At 40.8% G+C, this 20,537-nt stretch overlaps 1 protein-coding gene across 4 annotated transcripts in view; it reads right to left on the bottom strand.

The window, feature by feature from the left end:
• Positions 1-20,537, bottom strand: part of COL21A1 (collagen type XXI alpha 1 chain) — a 190,004-nt gene that overhangs the window by 13,048 nt on the left and 156,419 nt on the right. For all 4 annotated transcript variants that reach the window (XM_080389895.1, XM_080389898.1, XM_080389896.1 and 1 more), the window contains one exon: positions 1-20,537. This exon is cut by the window's left edge and continues 13,048 nt beyond it. In XM_080389895.1, coding sequence (XP_080246021.1) covers positions 20,350-20,537 — 188 coding nt within the window. In that variant the 3' untranslated portion in view covers positions 1-20,349.

Below are 20,537 nucleotides of genomic sequence, written 5' to 3'. Positions count from 1 at the left end.
CCAGCTGCCTCCAAGCACCTCTGGTGCCCCTGTGAGAGCACATGCCCCCACAGCTCCCCACTCTGCCCCAGGATGGGGACAGAAACTCCCCGCCTTGACGACATGTGCTCTCAGGTCAGATTCTGGTTGTGTGTGGGGATAAGAAGGTAGCGTGCTCAGCCCAGAAGGACTCAGCAGGCTCCAGGGAGCAGGGCAGTAGCGGCAGAGGACATGTCAGGAGCCCTCTCGCACCAGCAAAGCAGAGAAACTCAGCAACTACTGCCATCAGGTCTTTTTTCAAAACCTGTTTCTGTACACAATGAACATTCAAACATGTGTAAACTTCTCTGGGAGCAAGAGTATGCTTTCCACTTTCCCACACACAACTCTGGGCAGCCCATAGCCTGGGCTGGACGGTAACGCTCTCCCTTCTGCTCCTTGCAACCCAATTGAACCCTTCAGTCTCAAGCAGGAACCATATTATCTCACCGATATTTTGGATGAATGATTTCAAAACTAGCCCACTTTACAGGAAAGGGAAATCACAATCATATTGGTATGCACGAAGAGAAAATCTTCACATGCCTAACTTCAGATGTGGCTAACAGGATGGATGCTTTGTTCCTCTCCTCAGCACTGAGTGAGATGCCTCCAGGGCAGAATCCAAGGCTGATGCCTTCCTAAACCTATCCTTCTCAGCTCACTCTCAACAGATATTTACTAGTTCAGGAAATTCAGGTACCTCACCCAGGGCTCTGAAGGCAGCTGTAGAGGCCACTGGCTATTTTGGATCTGGCTCAGTTCCCTTCCACCCCTTAAACCACTTCATGTCAGCTCCCTGAGCAATCATACGCGCTCTCAGAACGGCGTGGTGAGTGAGTCCAGAGAATTTTCAGTGCTGCTGTTCTCCTGAGTGCTCGGTATCATGATGAGAGGAAGTTCCAGCCTTGTCTTCAGTCAGTCTGGAAGAAGTCTGTCTCCAAAATTAAAGCCAACCCCTGCTTTGTTTTAGTTAAAGCATCTGATTCACTAATTGAGGACTGAGATTTGTACATTTGCTCTCAGCATGAAAAGATCAATTCTTATTCTAAAGAATTAGGAAATACATGGTTATTGATTTGTGCCCTCCCCTAATTTGAAGAAAAAAGTTAGAAAACCAGCACAACAGCTTCATCCAGAAAGGCAAGTATCCTTACAGACCTGAACTTACCCTTTCCTTAATGAACAGACACTTGTTCTAATTAGAAACACGGGAACTATGCCTGCAGTATTCCTCTAGCTGTAACTCTGGAAACACTTGGAGCTCTGCTGCTTCTGAATAGCTTTTAGCCTATGCTTTTCCTCTCCAGACTCTGGTTTATTTTTTAATATGAAAGGATACACTCAGACCTCCTAAACAACATGGAATGATAAATTGCTACTGTGTTTCAGCTCACATGATTTTGCGTGCATTGATTGGATCATCTTGTGTTAAAGAAGGCTTCAAATGAGAAAGATACTGCAGAGAGAACTGCCGAGAGAACTTGGTCATTCATACCAGCACTGAATATATACTTTTTAGATCTGAATGAACATTGCTGAACCGCTCAGAAATGTTTGCACTTTAAATTAATGAGCTGCATGTGGTTTCTCTCCTGAATGAAATGAACACCTAGATAAAGCACAAACACAAAATACTGTCTTTGACTTCTGTGCAGGACTGAACTTCGATTATCATAAAGAGTTTGAGAAGTAAATTTCACAGCAAAGCACATAGTTCACTGAATATTCACAAAAAGGTGAACTTTTAATAGAGTTGAAGCTGAGCTATTCGTTCACTACCTCGAGCACAGTAAAGAGGAGACAGACATGAGGTCCATCTTGTCAAATAACATTTTTAGGCACTGTGTACAAGTGCTCTTCATGGTACCAAAGTCTCTTGAATTAAATGTTTTCTGAACATACTGTAGAACAGAATATCATGTGTTAGATTATGAAGAAATTTCTCCCACAATCAGATTGTGAGCACTGTTGGGAGAAGGGGAAAGATCTCACCTCTGTCTTGCATGGAAAATGGCTCTTTAGAAAGTTGTTCCTAGCTTTATGTAGGAATGTCATCAAACAAATTTGCAGCTCCTTCAGACAACTAAATCACTAATCACACTTACTTAACCATCCCATTTTTTTTCTTTTGCTGTGACTATTGGTCTGCAACATTAAGGCTAAGGCAGAATGAGAAAGTAAAAAAAGATGGCATTAAAATGTAGTACTAATGGCTGCATTCGAATGTTTTCCTTTGTTTTAGAAATGTGGTAAAGCAAATTCAGTCCTTTAGTTTTGAGTAACTTGTCAAACACAATGTCAGCAGTTTATGAACAAAATTCTTCACAAAATCCCAAAACCAGTGCTTCCAGGCAGAAAATGTATTTCCAATTTTCTGTTTCTAAGTTCTTTTTTTTAATTATTTTTTTGATTCTTTAGTTCTATCATACAAGATGTTATTTTTCTTTAAAAGTTAGCACGTAAGTATGGTAAGAAGTAAAAGATGGTTAAAGGTGGAGGCATTCCCAAAATTGTTTGTTTCTTTTGTATTCCCCAATTCAATACTTGTTTCAGAAACCTTGTCTGGAACCCCACTGAGGTCTGATGAATTTGTAGTTCTTTACCATTGAAATCCTGTTATTAAGCATCATGTGGCTTGGTTCACTAGGAATATGACAGTGACTGCTTTTTCCTCATAAAAGTTTGACTAATTTTGTCCCAGTTGTTGTTTCAAAGCAAAATTTGGGGAAAAAAACCCAAACAAAACCAATAATAATAATAATAAAAAAAACAAAAACCAAACAAACCAGTAAAAGTTTACATTAACAGTTAACAAATGAGTATGAGATCAGCTCCTCATGTCCTAGGTCACAATTATTACCTCTGTAAAAGTTGGAAGCATTTGAAAATGTTTCATTTTCAGAATTATTTATTTTTCTGTTACTAATCTAAGTAACCTCCATATTGACCAGAAGTTCAGGATGTTAGGTTTGTTGGTTTTTCTTTCTTTCCCTTTAGAAAAGGACCTTGGACTGAGCTGCACTGTCTAAATTGATATTTTGAAAACAAATATCTTTTCATGCAAAATATGATATCTCAGCTATATCTGTAATTAAACATTTTTACATAAAGAAAGGCCTATATATGGGTAGGATATAATTTGTTAGTGAAGACTACATTAATTTTACCCCAGCACAGAAGTTTGTAAGTTTGACAAAGCTGTTATTAAACACTGCTTCCTATGTACAGCTCTTGGCAATATTTATTCTGCTACTTAGAAAGCCACAAATAAGTAAAGCACTTACGTCTAGTTTGAAGCCTACAAGTACTTCCAGGTCTAATAGTCCCTAGGAGTTTACTCATCTACTTGCCTGTACACATGTGGTTCACCAACTCAGTGGTCTGACTGGTAAGCAATAATGAAAATAAGGAAAGGGAGCTGTCCTGGTTTCAGCTGGGACAGAGTTAATTTTCCTCTTAGTAGCTGGTGCAGTGCTGTGGTTTGGATTTGGTGAGAGAGCAATGCTGGCAGCACACGGATGGTTTTGGGTGTTGCTGGGTGATGTTTATACTAAGTCAAGGACTTTTCAGTTTCTCAGGCCCTGCCAGCGAGAGGGCTGGAGGGGCACGGGAATGGGGAGAGGACACAGCCAGGACAGCTGACCTGAATGAGCCGAAGGGGTATGCCATATCAAATGATGTCACGCTGAGTATATAAGCTGGGGGAAAAAGAAGGAAGGGGGAAACATTCGAAGTGATGTCATTTGTCTTCCCCAGTAACCGCTACGTGTGCTGGAGCCCGGCTTTCCTGGGGATGGCTGAACACCTGCCTGCCAGTGGGAAGCAGTGAATGAATTCCCTGTTTTGCTTTGCTTGAGTGTGTGGCTTTTGCTTTACCTATTAAACTGTCTTTATTCCAACTCATGAGTTTTCTCACTTTTACTCTTCTGATCATCTCGGCTACCCCACTGTGGGGAGAGTGAGTGAGCAGCTGCATGGTGCTTAGACGCCAGCCAGGGTTAAACCACAACAGAAGTAACTTCTGTGGGCTCACATATCTGAAATATCTCAGTGACAGAAGACCTTATTCCAGCTTCTCGCACAAGCTGCACACTGGCCAAGATTCAGGTATCGGCACGCCAGCCATATACCACACCCATACAGGCATTGTATGTGGGTAAGTGAATTGAGCCTCAGGTGGGTCATGGTTTACATGGCTCTCTGAATCTAAATGGATGTGAAAGACATCCTGGAGGCCGGGCTGGTGCACTCCACACACACAAGAATTGCAAAACCGAAGTTAAGGCTGACAGAGAAGACAGATCCACCAACCCTACTTGTAATGCAGATGTGAAAGTAGAGAAATCCTTCATTTAACTTGGAATTTCTGCCACAGTCTTAAGGCAAGTGACTCCAGAAAGACCCTGAAGAACTGGGGCAGGGGGAAAGTGAAGGAAATATCCCCTTGCTATTATATGTACAAGGCAAATTAGCAGAAAAGGTTGTCTGAAATCAATATGCCAAAGTGCACAAGCACATGTCTGTCTTTTGATGATCCACAATGGCAAACGAGATTGCTACCATCACTGATATGCTGGTACACCTCCTATAACTATAAAATAATTCCCATTAGTATATTTGCTATAAAAATGAATTTCCACTTGCCAACACCTAGTGCCTAGGGCTCTCAGGGCACTTTACCAGATGAAAAATTGTTTAAACATTTGTTTTAAGCATTTAGATGGAGGAACATTTTGTTATGTATGTATAAAGTTCTGCAGAATCCAATTTTTTTACTGGAAATTAAAATTTTACTTCTTCCAAACACAGTGTTTCTTTACTTGGCTTATGGGTACACCAGATAGAGTAAATATAAGGAATTGCTGAGAAAATGTTCTTCTCAATTTTGAAGAGTTTGGAACTGATGTTAAGATTTTCCTGCTTGACTTCCTTAAGTCAATGGTTCGTAAATACCGCTAATGCATACATTGCGTAATCTTGCAAGAAATAGATGTTCATATCACCTCCATCGATGTTTAACAGAGCACTCTCCAGACAGAATGAAAGTTTCTCCTTCCGAGGCATTTCAGAATTAGAAAACTACTAAGCTTGACCTATAGAATTCTCTAACCTGGAATCTCCACTCAGGTTATCTATCATTCCCATGGTAATAACCTCTCCTTTTGAGGAGCTTGACACAGTGACTTTTTAATTTGAGGATAAGAAAAGGAACCACCACCCCACTGTCTCTTAGATAATCCATATTATATGCAAGGCATCTGCATAACCAGAAATAACAGCATTTTAGGATTACACTCCTAAAGATTTTTTTTAAAAGCAGCAGAACTTAAGAATAGAATTGTGTGGAAAATGTTTTTAATTTCACAGAGATGTAATATTTCAAAACCAAATCGTTTCATTTTCAGGTTGACATGTTCACAAGTTGAAAGCACCAACCTTTGTCTACTGCAGCCTCATCAGTGCTACAGGAACTGGCATGGAGAAGCAGAGAAGACCTTGCACCAGCTGAATATCACCAGCCATTTCAACAACTTAATGAGAACTCGGTTCCCACACAGCTGGGAGTTGCTGGCACTCACACACACGCAGAGGAACACCACCGCTCTTCATTCAACTGGTGAAGACCTTCCCATTCAGTTTCCATTTTGACAACAGATCTTATTTGAACAAACAAACAAAAAAATGTTTCACTCAAAAATATTTGCCTACCTCTGTTGGGTGTTCACTTTGGTACAGCTGGGTTAACAAATATTAGTAGAAGAAATTCTACACATACAGAAAAAATGTGCAAGTTCTGGAGAAAAGCAGTAGAAGTATTTGTATATGTAACCACAGGACTTATTCAAAGAGCTACAAGGAATTAGTAGGAACATGACATACAGTCCTGGGTTTGTTGCAGGCATTTGTGGATCCATAAGCAGTGTTATCACAAGAACAGTTGTATATGTGGAGCTGGTGGCTGCCTTAGGGTCTTCTGCCTCACAGATGAAAAGCTGTTGTCATTCTCCATTTACTTTCCATTGCAGTTACCTGTGGTCAGATTATACCCAACTGCTTGTATGGTAACGTTGCCCTTTGATGTAAATATTTTTTCCCCTCCCTATTGTTTACCCCATCATATTTATAGAGGGCAACTACAGCCCTTTGCACAATCTGTTTTGTTACACTAGATAGGCAAGTCAAAGTCTTTAGATGTGAAGGGATAAAGAGACGTTTTATACATCACAATCCATTAAATGGCACCTAGTTACATCTTTAGCCAACTCTAACTTGTTTAATAAAAGAAACAGCCTCAATTTTTAAGCAGTAAAGGAAGGGATACACAGTAAAGGTTTTGAGCTGCTTCTGTATGCACAATCTAGGAAGACAGGCAAGAATTTTATTCCTGAGAGTAACTATTTTTACTACGAGATTTTTCCAGCTCTGGTAACAGCTGCAAAGTGGAAAGGAGCAGTGCTCCCAGAAAGGTGATTTCCCCTGTCAATACCTCAGAGATCCTTCCCACCACACAGTTAAAGATCCCCTACAACACTGGACGTGTGAATCCTTCTTGCTAGCAGATAAGTTCAGCACCTGCCACCTCTTCCAAGTAGTCCTCTCCCTCTCACGCAACTCAGCAACCCGATGAGTCACAGGGAGAACGATCAGTAGCAGTAATGGTATATGCATGCAGATCTCAACAGCCATGCCACAGCCTGCGCATCTTCAAGTAACTCATTCATACCTCAAGGCCCAAGGAGATACTTGGCTGTTGTACCTCCTATTCACAGGAGCATTGCAAGCACAGCAGCAGACTGAAAGGGAAGGAAAACATGGGTAAAGACACAGACAATACACAGCTTAAAGAAAGTGAGATTAAAAAAACCTCATTTGCAGATATAGGAAAAAACCAGAACAAGTAGAAGTACCTATCACATTAATGAAAAAATACATTGTAGGGATCCCATGAATGGGCAAGTTATATGTGTGCCAAAGTAGATAGGCCATGGGTGTGACCTGGGGGAGGAGAACAGAAGCGAAGAGAGAGAAGGCTGATAAAAACAATGAAAATTCTATGGATTACGCTTTGCAGGAGATCACCATACAGATACCATCTGGTTTTTAAATTGTAAAAAGAAAAAAAAAAACCCAACCCCAAATGTAAACTGTATCTCCATTTTCTTAGACATCACACTGTAACAGTATTAACTGTATAAAATTTATAATTTAAGTGGAGTTTGCCTCTCATTTTAACATTGTCCCTACTGCCTTCTACTCTGCTTAAAAGCTGAGTTAATCTCTGAAAGAGATGATCTAGGTATCAGTTCTTTTTTATCACAATGTTTCTTCTCTAATCATATTCCTATGCCACATGTAACTAGGAGAGGAGAGGAGAGGAGAAGGCTTTGGTTATTTCCTTCTCCAGTTGATTCTGGTCAGCAGGACATACACAAGATATTTTTTCCTGGCTAGATGGCTGCACAGCACTCCCACAGATAGACAGCCTATACTGTTCCAGCTGCATGTATACATAAAATACTCTATACAAAGTCCACAGGCAGGCAGAAAGACAGCCACCATTTATTAGCTGTAAGGTCTAAATATGTATATTTATTACAGACCATTTATTAGTCTGTAAGGTCAAGTAGTTTTCTAACAACTCCAGTGAAAACTAACTCTTCCACAAAGAGAACACTTGTTGAAGACAAACCTGTCATAAGCCAAGTATGCATCAAAATTCTCCATGCGTAGCCTTGTCTCAGAGTCGTTCTTTGTTTTCATAAGCTTTTAACATCCTGAAATGCTTTGTTCTGACACCTATTTACCAGTTTACTGCTTTCTCCCTTTTTCCACCATAGCCGTGAACTTAGTTCAGCTGCATTACATTCGACAGCAACACCCCTCAATCTGCTGGGAACTGATCTCTCACGATTCTCACCATGTGCAGGCTCGGTAGGGGCTCCAGCTCATGACAGATAGGAGCTGGAGCCTCCCTCCCAGGAGTCACCAGAACATTTACAGACATTATTGCACTCCCTTACCAAGCACAGCTCCAAGTAACTTGTCAGCTGATTACCAAGTATACATTAAATATTTGCTTACTCACTCTTCATCCAGTTTTTAATAACAGAACAATGGTCAGGGCTATGCTATCAACTTCTCAACCGGTAAAACTTACTATGATGATTCACTAGCGAGTTACTATCAAGCTTTTGCCAGTATGTACACAATGCAAAGGCTTCCTTAAAGCAGTGATGTACTTGTGAGGAAATATATTCATCTAACTTCTATGTCAAGCGTTCTAAAATTCACCTTCTCATGGCAGACCCTGCCCAAGTTTATCCACCAAAAAAGTGAATTTTCCTAATAATTATCTACTACATCTACCTGTTACAGATCACTGATAGTAACTTTTAATAGCTGTTTACTTTTGCCAGTTGGTACTTTGCAGGCACCACCAGCAGCTGCCTACATATGAGCTCAGAGGTATATATGCCTGTTGGTATATAGCAGGCGCTTCCAGCAAACACTACTGTGCACAGAAGGTCTGATTCATAAACTAGCAGCAATCTGCTCACAGTGACTGCTGTCAATGAATGCTGACCTCTGTGTTTCTGTTAGCTTGCCTAAGAGTGAACTGCCTTTGAGAAAGCTGCTGGATTCCGGGGTGTAACAGACACTCTGGTGCAGGGGCAAAAAAGAAAGTATGGGGGATTTTATGAATGTCAGTTCAGCCTCTTCCTCATGAAAGTAAACTAGTCTAGCACTCGCACATGGCTTTGGCTGTTCAGTACAAGATTTCTGTGACTACAACACGCAAAGCCAGATTCTTTTTCCTCAGTTCCAGGTTTGTTTTTTCTTTTTTTCCTAAGCAGCATTGTAAAGGGACTCATTGTGTATATATAAAAAAAAAACCTCTTTAAACTTTTATAACACGAACACTGCTAAGTACTAGCATTTTCTTGCCAATTTCCAGAGCAGGAGCTAGATAATATCAGGGTGGGACAGCTGTTATAATATCTTGAGTTCTCATCCAGAACTTTGGTCCTGACTGCCAGAGATTTCTGGGTCTCAGCACTGGCGCATTAGTCTTGAGCTTTCACTTCTGGGAGGTCCGTCAAGTCATATCAAGAGGGTGTTATATCCACAGTGTACTTTCTCATTTTTTTTTTTTTTTTTTTTTTTTGAGGAGGACAAAGAGAAGCACAACGCATTCAAAACATATTATGTTAGAATGGGTGAATAAAGTGAATGACCTTTTCTTTCTCCTTCATTTGCTACTGTGCTGCTTAAGCCAGTTTTTTTCTTCAGGCTTTCTCTTGTCTACATAAAGGTAACATTCACTCCCACATCAATAAGAGCTTCACATACCTTGAAGAATCATGCCCTTGCCAGAAGAGAGTTTTTTTTTCCCCTTCATCTCTTAGGCAGCATTATATTTTTCAACAGTTCAATAAAGTCACTTCTGTGAAACACAGTTTCTAGTCGTTATCACCTTTTTTGCATGATATTTAATATGTGATTTCAATGTGTCACGAAGATATCATGATTTTTTTTCATGCTTTAGAAAACGAAAAGCTGAAAACAACAAATGGAACACTCTGGATTTTATGAGGTTCCAACATGAGAAAGATACTTTTTGCAGGCAGTATGAACATACGGTGCCATAACAGTCACATGGCTGAACCTCCTGCTGAATTCTCACCCACCTTTTCCTTAAGTTGAAGAATACTATGTACTTTCACCAGTGACTAGAGGAAAGTTGTCAAGAAGTGTCAGAATATCAATACAGAGCACTTAAATAGTTCTTTAAGCCTATGGCAGACAACCAAGGAGCCTCCAGCCTGCCAATATACCTTCTGGAGAGCTAGCTGAGTGGCCAAACACCACTTCTGGAAAAACACCTTCTAACATTTGCATCTTTTGCCAAGAAAGGAAAGAATAACACAGAAACATACAATATACTGGAACATCACCAAAATGTTTCTTTGTTACCAAAATGCTCTTTATGCAAATATAGTAAATAATGAGAGGGATAAGATGCTTGTAAAGGAAAACTCAGGAATCAAATTAGTAATGATTTCCCCATTGTTAAACCCAGACTTGGATTCTCCAGGATACACAGATGATGTCCCTCTATGAGAAGATTTTGCTTATCAACCCAGAAATATTTTTTACATTAATTCAAGTTGTAAACATTTCAACAGCGTCTCAGAAGGCAATAGCTCTTAAAATGGTTTACTGTCTCTGCTGAATATGGATTAATAAGATGTATTTTGAGTTATCATGTGTGTTTTCCCCCTACAAGAAAATATTAGTCTCTTTTCACAGGGGTTTGATTCAGTCTGTGTGAACTATAATGACAGATCCCGATAGCATGCACTGCCAGGACATTCAGATGCACTGATAAGAAATTTCATTTTAATGCACCTTGAATTTTCTGAGAAATTAGATACTCCAGTTCTGAAATATGCATAGCTAACAATTCTCAGCTCCTCCTCCAAAAGACCAACCAGCCTTGGACTATACTGGCTACACCTGAAGCTCACAATGATGCCTTGGCTCTGAAGCAGTAGCAGGACTGTGATAGTTCAGTTCTTACAAGAAGACTAGATTTTATTCCTTTACTTTGTCATTTATAATTGGAAAACTATGATAGCTTTCAGTTAAACAAATGAAGTACTTAGAACCATACATATACACATATATATGTATAAAATATATACATATAAATACACACACACCATATATACATATATATATATAAACTCACCAAATAAATCTACACATGTGGAAGCCATCTGTGACATCTGGTCTTTTATTACATTTATGTATATGTATATATAGGCACATCACTCCGTATGTATTTACTCCAATCTCCCCTAAGCAGATCATGATTCTCAGAGGTGCAAATTGCTGAGCTCCATGTACCACTAAGATTTCATCAAGAAATTCAGTTTCCACAGTAATACTCTGTAACTCTGCATCTTTATGTCCAAGTACGGGCCTCAGTATCTAAGAGGCAACAGCAATCCAGTTTCAATGACCATAGTAAGGTGGTAAATTTAAAATCCATTGTACACACAGAGAGATACAAGTTGAAGCCATATTAAAAATCTAGTATAGTGAATTGTTGTTCCTCTACTGACACCAACAGGCACTAGACCAACCAGGGAGGATATTTTTTAGCTCAAGCTCACACAGCAAGATTCTACTAAAAAAAGTCCAGAAAATCTTTTTGCATTTTACCCTTAAAAAAAAAATGCTTAAAATTTAGAATAAGATCCAGTTTTAAAGATTACCATCAGGACAGTAAGTAAATTTTAGTTAACAGTTTCTTGTACTGTTTCCAGACAATATCTGGTTGTTAGATGGTAACATGTTTGACAGTGATTTTTGTTAACAGCTTCTGATTGCAGTTCAACACCCACAAGAAACTCATATAGTTGGCATGAAAAGTAAACTTTTCCTGTGGATTGTTAATCTGATAATACTCCAGTTTATACCATTTTTTTAACCTCTTATTTTAGGATTAGCTGAAGATCTGAGAAAAACGTTCATATTCTCAGTTAAAGGATTCAATCAAGATATGATCTTGAACATACCTACATGTACGTATATTCCCACTATATCAAATGAAGCCAGCAAATTAAATGATTGTGAAGTCAGCTCAATTCTGGCTTGATAAAATCTTACACGAAGCAATAATCTAAATCACAGGTTCCTAGGCTATAATGTATGCATTTCAACGGGATGCAAGCCACTTGCTAATAGTTTCTGGCTATTTAATCATATAGAACTAGGTTTTCAAAGTGTTTGTCTTCATTTAAAGAAACTACACTCTTATTACCTTTCAGAGGGACCTGCACAGGTTAGGTCGTTAGCATTTCCTCTGGAAAATTCCAACTTGGGAAAACCACATCCTTTTTGTAGAAATGTGACAGGTTTACAGACTCAAATTCAGAGCAAAATACCAAAGATACAGCAGTACTGAAGCTCAAAGCATCCAAACAGCTCAGCAGTTAAGGCCATCAAATAGATTCAGCTTCAAACATCCTCCTCCTACAGATCGTTTGAAGTTTGTTTAAACTTCAAAGTAAACAGTAAAGCTTCTTAATTACTTAGTTTTCAGTCAGTCTTTCTTACTATCTTAATATACAAAATGAAATAGCTCCAACATGAGACTTTGCTTTAAAGCTGTAACAAAGACATGCAGTAGCTGAGATTGCTCTCTTTGAGCAGCACCATATAGAAATACTCATAGCAGGCCAGACAGAGCTACCTTTGATACCAGAAGGAGTAGAGGAAAAGTAAAAGTCTCTTTCTTACTTGCATAGACAAAAAAACCCAAACAAACAAACAACAAAAAAAGACCAATGTTCCCTAGTTGCCTCCCAAGATAAGAACCAGAAGACTAAGCACCTATGGTTGTGTAGGAATACCAATGCACGCAGCCTGGGGAACAAACAGGAGAAATGGGAGCTCCGCTTCACTCCAGAAAGTTATGTTTTCTGGATGCTTATGAGAGTAACTGCAACATGGTGGGACAACTCACATGTCTGGAGGATCACAATGGGTGGCTATAAGCTGTTTCATAAAGACAGGCAAAGAAGAAAAGGAGAAGGAGTTGTGTAAGTACTCTTTCTGAAATCTGTGCAGGCTTCTCCTGCTTGCTCCTGAGCCCTGGATGTGGAGATAAAGAAAAAGCTTTGTTCATTGTCTGGGTGCCAGGTTGCAGAACAATTATGCCCCAAAACGTGGTGAGGAAACAACCAGCACTAAAGTGGCTCTCTGAGCTCATCTGCAAATCTGTTCTGTGCTCACCTGTCTGCAATGAGGGGCTGCCCAAAGCCTCCCACACTGAAGTACTGGGGAAGAGGAGGTCTCCTCAGGTGAGCCTGGAGGGAGCAAACAGCTTGGTGGGGAGTGAACTGGCTCAAAGGTGCTTTGCTGCACCGAGGCATATTCCAGGGCAGAATTGGGTGGATAAGTGGTTGTGTATAACTAGCACTTATGCGTGCAATAAAGGATCTCACTTGGGGTCTGTGCTTTCATATGCCACAAATGGCACCTGAACAGAGGCTTGAGGAAAGGAGAAAAAAAAACAAAAACCCAAGCTGGCAGCATAGCCCAGCTGAACCAGAGATGATGGATACATGAAGGTGGATATGTGAGTGCTCTCATCACCACCACAGGATGATAGATGAGTGGCTGGAACCATGGGACAGCCATTAATGTGGGAATAGAAAAATAAGGACAGAAAAATCATAATAATGTTTTGGATTGAAACAGCTGCAATTGCTTCTACCCACAGATTCTGCATTTTTGGGCAAAACCAAAGGAGTTGTCACATTCTGGTGAGTTGTCTGGGATTATAGTCTTTGGAAACAATCATTTCCTTAGTAATCATGTTTATCTTCTTGCAACAGTAGGATATCATGTGCAGTAGAGGCTGCATAGATTTCATTTACGTATTTGCAGCAAGGAGCAAGAGAAAAACCTGATTTTTTTCTGTGCTGTTTTGCAACTGTGACTAGATTGTAGATTTAAATGGCACTATGCATATTTTTTTTTTGACAAAGCCCTGAAAAGAGACTTGAGCTGTAGCACTTGAGAAAGAGTCTATTACGGTGCAGAAAGGAGGCTGTGCAAAAGGGAGCCATGGAATTATTCAGTGCATTCCCTGTCTGATACCAGGTAACCAGCTGTGTGAGAACAACTCCTGTATGTTGCTGTAAAAGAACTCAGATGCTCAGTTAAAGATTTTTGGAATCGGATGGGCATTTACTGTGAACTTGTACGCTGCCATTGCAGAAGGATATGTAATGACCCTATATGACTGTGAAGTGCTGTGTTGTATGATGCTTACCTCTAGGCAGTATACAGGTTGATAACAGAGTACTAGGACCAAGTTACTGCGCAGACAATGTATAATTTAATGAACATGAAAAATATAGACCGAGGGCCTCAGTGGATTCCTGCTCGGCTGGTTCAACCAGCTGATCACAGACCTCCTACCAATGATGAGCCAGACAAGCCAGAATAATGTGGATCTTTCTGTTGCTTCTTTCCTTGCACTTAGCCAGAATAATGTGGATATTCCTGCTGTTTCTTTCCTTACACCTCATGTTGCCCCTGCACAATCTTTAACCACATTGAATAAGTTAGGATGGGATATGAAAAATATTGATGAGTGGGTTTGTTATATTGCTAGGGTTTTGGGCTGTTTATTGTGTTTGATGAACCTGATATGAGCCATGATACAGAGGGCTGTCCATCAAGCTATGATGGTTCAGGTTTGCACAACCTTCGCCTTATTCTACTTAACAAACTAAAGAGGGTGAATTGTAAGGGCTCTTTCTGAAATCTGTGCAGGCTTTTCCTGCTCACTCCCAAGCCCTGGATGTGGAGATAAAGAAAAAGCTTTGTTCATTGTCAGGGTGCCAGGTTGCAGACTATGCCTTAGAATGTGGTGAGGAAAAAACTAGCACTAAAGTGGCTCTCTGAGCTCACCTGCAAATCTGTTCTGTGCTCACCTGTCTGCAATGAGGGGCTGCCCAAAGCCTCCCACAGCTTAAATCCTGATGTGGGAAGAAAAGACCTCCTCAGATGAGCCTGGAGGGAGTAACCAGCTTGGTGGGGTGTGAACTGGCTCCAAAGGTGCTTTGCTGCACAGAGGCATATTCCAGGGCAGAATTGGGTGGATAAGTGATTGTGTATAACCTGCACTTACGTATACAATAAAGGATCTCACCTGGGGTCCATGCCTTCATATGCCACAGAGTTGCACTCTATGTTAAGGAGAACCCTGAATACATAGAAGTCAAGTATGGTGATTGTGGAAGCCCTATCAAATGCCTCTGGGTCAACATCACAGGGGTGATCTCCAAGGGGAATCATACAGTAGACATCTCCTACCAACCTCCAAACCAAGTCAATAAGGCCAACAAAGAAGTATTTGGGTCACTTAAGCAAGCTTTGTGTTGTGTCAACAGAACCTGGTTCTTATAGGTGACTTCAGCTACACAGACATTTGTTGAAAGTACAATACAGCAGCTCACATGTCATCCATCAAGTTTCTGGAATGCGTAGAGGACTGCTTCCACATACAAATGTTAAATGAGCCAACCAGGAATGAGGGATTGCTGGAACTGCTGCTCACAAAGCAAGAAAATCTGCTTTGTAGTATCTCAGCTAGCGTTAGCCTTGGCTGCAGCGATCACAATATCGTGGAGATTGGGATCCTGCTGAGCACACTGAAGGTTAGTACTAGGACAAAGGTTATAAAACTTAGAAAAGCAAACTCCAGCTTTCTCAGAGCTCAGTTGGGAGGGATTTGGTGGGAAGCTTCTATGGAGCATAAAGGAGCCAGCAAGTGCTGTGAGGTTTTTTCTAGAATGCCATCTGGGAAGCACAAAGCCAGTTCTTCCCCTTTAAAGGGAAGGGAAGCAGGTAGAGCAAGAGATCCCACTGGCTTAACTGCAAGTTTCTGAGCCTACTCAATACCAAAAGAAAAGAGTACCAGAGATGGAAAAGCAGATGAATACCCATTGAGAACTACAAGGGCATTGCCAGGGCATGCTGAAATCCAGTGAAAAAAGCAAAAGCTCAGCTTAAATGGAAATTGGCCAGAGATGTAAAAAACTACAATAAAGGGTTCTTTGGGTGTGTAAATAACAAGCAAAACCAGAAGGAACGTACTGGTCCTCTGTTAGACAGGAGAGGTGAATTAGTCACTAACAATACTGAAAAGGCAGAGGGTTCTCAACACTTTCTTCACCTCTGTCTTTACCACTACTGTTGAGCCCCAGGCCTTGGGAACAAAAACCCAGGTTGATGCAAACAAAGACCTGTCAGTGAAGGAGTAGTTAGTATGTGATCTGTTACAGGAGCTTGGCCCCTACAGATCAACGGGCCCTGACAATATCCTCAAAATGTGTTAAGAGAGCTGGTGACATCATTGCAAGGCTGCTCCCCATAGTCTTCGAAAAGCCGTGGTGATCAGGAAACACCTCAGAAGAATGGAATAAGGCTAATGGCACCCCCATTTACCAGAAGAGCTGAAAGGAGGGTCCAGAAAATTGTAGGCTGATCAATCTTACTTCAGTCTCTGGGAAAGTTATGGAATGAATCTTCCTGGGAGCTATCCAAGTCAAATGAAGCACATGATTGGGAAAAGCCACTATGGATTTACCATAGGCGAATTGTGCTTGATAAACACAACTACCTTCTAGGACAAATTAACCTGCTCCGTTGATGTGGGGCGAGCAGCGGACATTGTCTACCTGGATTTCTCCAAGGCTTTCAATATGGTTTCCCACAGCCTCCTCCTAGAGAAACTGATGTGCTACAGCCTGGACAAGAGCTCTGGCGATGGGTGGGGAACTGGCTGGCCGGCAGTGCCCAGAGGGGGGTGGTGAACAGCTCCTTTTCAAACTGGCAGCTTGTCACAACTGGGGTCCCCGGGGATCGGTAGTGGGCCTAACACCGTTAAATATCTGCATAAGTTATTGGGTGGTGGGATCAAGTGCACCCAAATGAAGTTTGCCAATGATACCTGAGTGGGGAAGTGAGAGCCACCCTGCAGGAAGACCTGCACAGGCTGGAGGAGGGAGCTAACAAGAACCTTAAGAAGTTCAACAAAGACAGATGTAAGGTCTTGCACCTGGGAAAACATAATCCAGGAGTGCAGTGCAGGCTGGGGTCTACCTGACTGGCGAGCAGCTCTGTGGAAAGGGACCTGGGAGTCCTGGGGGACAACAAGCTCCATATGAGTGAACAGTGTGCTGCCGGGGCAAAGAGAGCAACAGGATGGTGGGTTGTGTCAACAAGGGCATCACCAGCAGAGATAAAGAAGTCAGTATCCCACCCTGCTCAGCACTTGCCAGGCCACACCTGGAATACCACGTTCAGTTTTGGTCCCTGCCATACAAAAAAGATGTGGACAGGCTGGAGAGGGTCCAGAGAAGGGGCCACAGAGATGATCCAAGGACTGGGAAGCCTGCCGCATGAGGAAAGGCTGAGGGAAATGGGTTTGTTGAACCTTGATAAAAGAAGGCTTAGGGGAGACCTTATCACCATGTTCAGTTTTTAAAGTGTGGCTGCAAAGAAGGTGGAAACTCCCTTTTTACAAGGAGTCACATGGAAGAGATGAGGGGTAATGGGTACAAGTTACTCCTGGGGAGACTCTGATTGGACACAAGAATAAATTTTTTCTCAATGGAAATACACATTTCCAATTAAGGGAACAATAAAATTAATATGAAAATAAGGTGGATAAGAGGTATTAAAATGAAAATATTGGCATAGGCAACTGGCTTTTGGATTAACAACACTGTTTTCTGTAGTAACCATGACAAAAAAAGCAGGAGCATGCTAATGAAGACTGGCTCAAAAAACCACAGAATCAGAGCAGAAGAATTTGTTTGAAGCTCATACAATAAAGAACTAAGAAGCACAGCTACTTAAAGTTGAGGTCCTCTCCACTCTGATTTGCCCTATCCTACAGGAGCTCATCAGCTACATGATTGGAAAAAGCCACTATGGAGTTACCATGGGTAAAAAATAGAAGAAGGAATATATCTGGATAATACTAATTCATCAGAGAAGACCTACATGACTAGTGCATAACTTACCCAAGAATTAAGAAGATGAGAAGCTGAACAGAGCTACACGCTTTGAATAAGTATCAGCACTACCAAGGTATGACTGAGGTTCCTTACCTAGAATTATGGACATATTTCTAGAATCCCCCTCAAAAAAGTGAAGCAGAGAACTGTAAGGATGAAGAGGGAGTGGAGAGCCTTTCAAAGAGGTGGAAAACAACAGGTTTGCTTGTCTAACCTTGCAGATGAAAGGCTGCCAGGGAACACTGGTTTTCTAAAAAACGCCAAAAGAAAAGGAGTACACAAGCCAAAGACAATGTTAGCATAAGAACAAAAGTATATAAAATGGCTATTAATAGATGCAAAGTGGAAATTACATATAGATCCTCAGAGTTATTCAGAAATGACCCTTTAGTAGGACTAATGGGGTGACAAAACCACCACTACTTTTAAAATTGAAGCTTGTGTGGATTTGATCAAATGAAATCATAACCTAAGCTACCAATCAGACTGGCTGATAAAGCAAGACTTTTTTCCTGTCAAATGCACTACATCAAAATTTTTCTTCCTTTTGATAAAACTGAAATGTTTGGCTGTAGGAGAAAATGTTTTGCCTAAATGAATGCAAAAAAAAAAAAAAAAAAAAAAGAGTGGAATATTAAAAGTGTCCAACTTTTCCACCATGCTTCTGGTATGAAAGAATATATGTGTCTTATTTTAAATTATAAAGTAAACAAATACTGGGTTTTTCTACAAGTAAGGAATGTTTGTTTGTATTTGCTGCAGCTCTTTTTTTTGTTTCTTTTTGCTTCCTGTGAGGCTTGCAGTCACACCATCATGTATCTTACTGAGAAAGAGGTCTTAAATGTGGATTTAAATTGGCATGCAATGTGGACAGCTCGGAAAGGTTCTGCAAACATGCTGGGATCCTGATTCCTTCCTGATCTAGCGCCATATTTCACTTCCAGCTCTCAAAAAATAAAAGTGTGAGACTGAATGCAACAAAATAAGAGGTTTCTAGATTCTTTCTTCCACATATTCTATCAATGCTTGTTCACATGAGCGAAGTCCTACAGTGTGTAGTGAAGAACACTCCTCTGGGGAGAAAACTTCATGCCTAGCTTCATTTCTCAGGTCCATGTCAGTTATCTTTCAAGAATTGTCTTGGAGGTTTTTAGACTAGGTTTTATGAGATGCTAATGATTGCAGTCCGCTATAACCAAGGCTGGGGTTTGGCTGAACTACTCAGTGCAAGCACCCTTCCGCAGGCCTCCGTGCTGGGTGGGCAGCAGCCACTGCACACAGTGCAGCTGGCTGCTCCAGCACACCCTGCCCCGCAGGCGGCGGGAGCCCAGTGGGAAAGTGCTGCTCCCAGGGATGGTGCTTTCTCCAGGAGAAATGGAAGGACATTGGGGGGAAAAAAGCACAGATGTAAGGTGGAACTATCCCTCCAGGTATTACAGGCATCACTCTTTTCTGCAACGCAAGACACAGGCGACTCTTGAGATCACTCATTAAACTACCACTAGTTCTTTACAAAATTTTATTATACCTTGAATGTCAAGCATATTACCCATCTCTGATAGTAGGACAACAGAAAACCAACACATTAGAAAAAGCCACTTATAAAGCATTGGTTAAGTTCAATACAAGACTCTGCCTTAATTTAAGAAACAGGTTTTAAGTTCTTATGGGAACTGTGCCTTTCTTCCTTATGCAAAAACAAGCAATACACTTCATTAGCAAAGCATACAATGAAAATTACACATAGCTTGCTTAAAATGAAAAAAGAAACAGCATAACAAACATTGCAGCTAGTCAGCCAGCAGTTAGACCTTTCTCCTTGTAAACCTGCTTCTTCAGTTTGACAACTGCAGTCCTTGGGGAGAAACAGCAAAGGGTATATAACTTAATTACACAGAACTGTTACAATGGGGTTGTGTAAACATTTTTTAATTTTTATTTTTGTCAGATCATAGCTGCAAGCCAGCTATACAAGTTTTTTCTTATTTTTTAAATGCTATTTTCATATAAGCTGAATTGCCCACATGGAACCTTTTGACCTTCTGTAGCTGACAGTACAACCTGCAATAAAACCTTGGCTCTTCTTGAACCAGTAGTCCTACCCTTGCATTTCACCTTGGTTTTAAGCAAAGAATCACAAGGCAAAAGAGGTCATATTATTTCCAGATTTTTCTCTTAATTTTATAGAAATCTGATATATGCTTTTGCTCACAGAACACTTGGAGCTATGACATATGAAATGTACACAAGCCAATGAGATTCACACACACGTGAAGTCAAAGCCAGCCACATTCTTTCAAAATCAAATATGGTATGTGTTGGCTGCATGTGAAAAATTTCACAGTAATTTATACCTGACCAATACCATTTAAGGCCTAATCCTGCTTCCAGTGGCATCTCCAGCAATTTTGCAGAAGACTTCAGTGGTAACAGGAGTATGATAGGACACTTAAATACTGAATGTTGTATATTACAGTTAATCTTATTCCTATTAAAACTGATGATCTCTAAAATCACTTCAGGTTCAATCGATGCAAGTTATAAAAAAATTATTGGAGTTTCTTTTCTAAAGGAATGTGTAACCTTTGGGATCGTTATTCATAATATCAGAGGTACTTGTGTTCCTGCTTATGGGATTATTGCTGGTCACCTTCCTGAGACTTGAAAGACCACAAAAGACAGGCACCATACCTATTCCTCTAAAGTACTGTATCACAAATTAGTAATTTGGTCCCTTTCTAAATGGATCTCTCCCCACAATTACACTAAAACATAGTGATGGGTCACAAATTCCAGGGGGTCCAACCGGTCCTGGCATTCCTGGACTGCCACGATCTCCATCTTTACCAGGCTGCCCACGCTCTCCAGGACGTCCTTCCTTACTCATACCAGGTGGACCTTCAGGAC

Source organism: Falco punctatus (assembly GCF_963210335.1).
Source record: "Falco punctatus genome assembly, chromosome: 5".
Classification (NCBI taxonomy): Eukaryota; Metazoa; Chordata; class Aves; order Falconiformes; family Falconidae; genus Falco; species Falco punctatus.
This window is presented reverse-complemented; position numbering and strand designations above follow the sequence as displayed.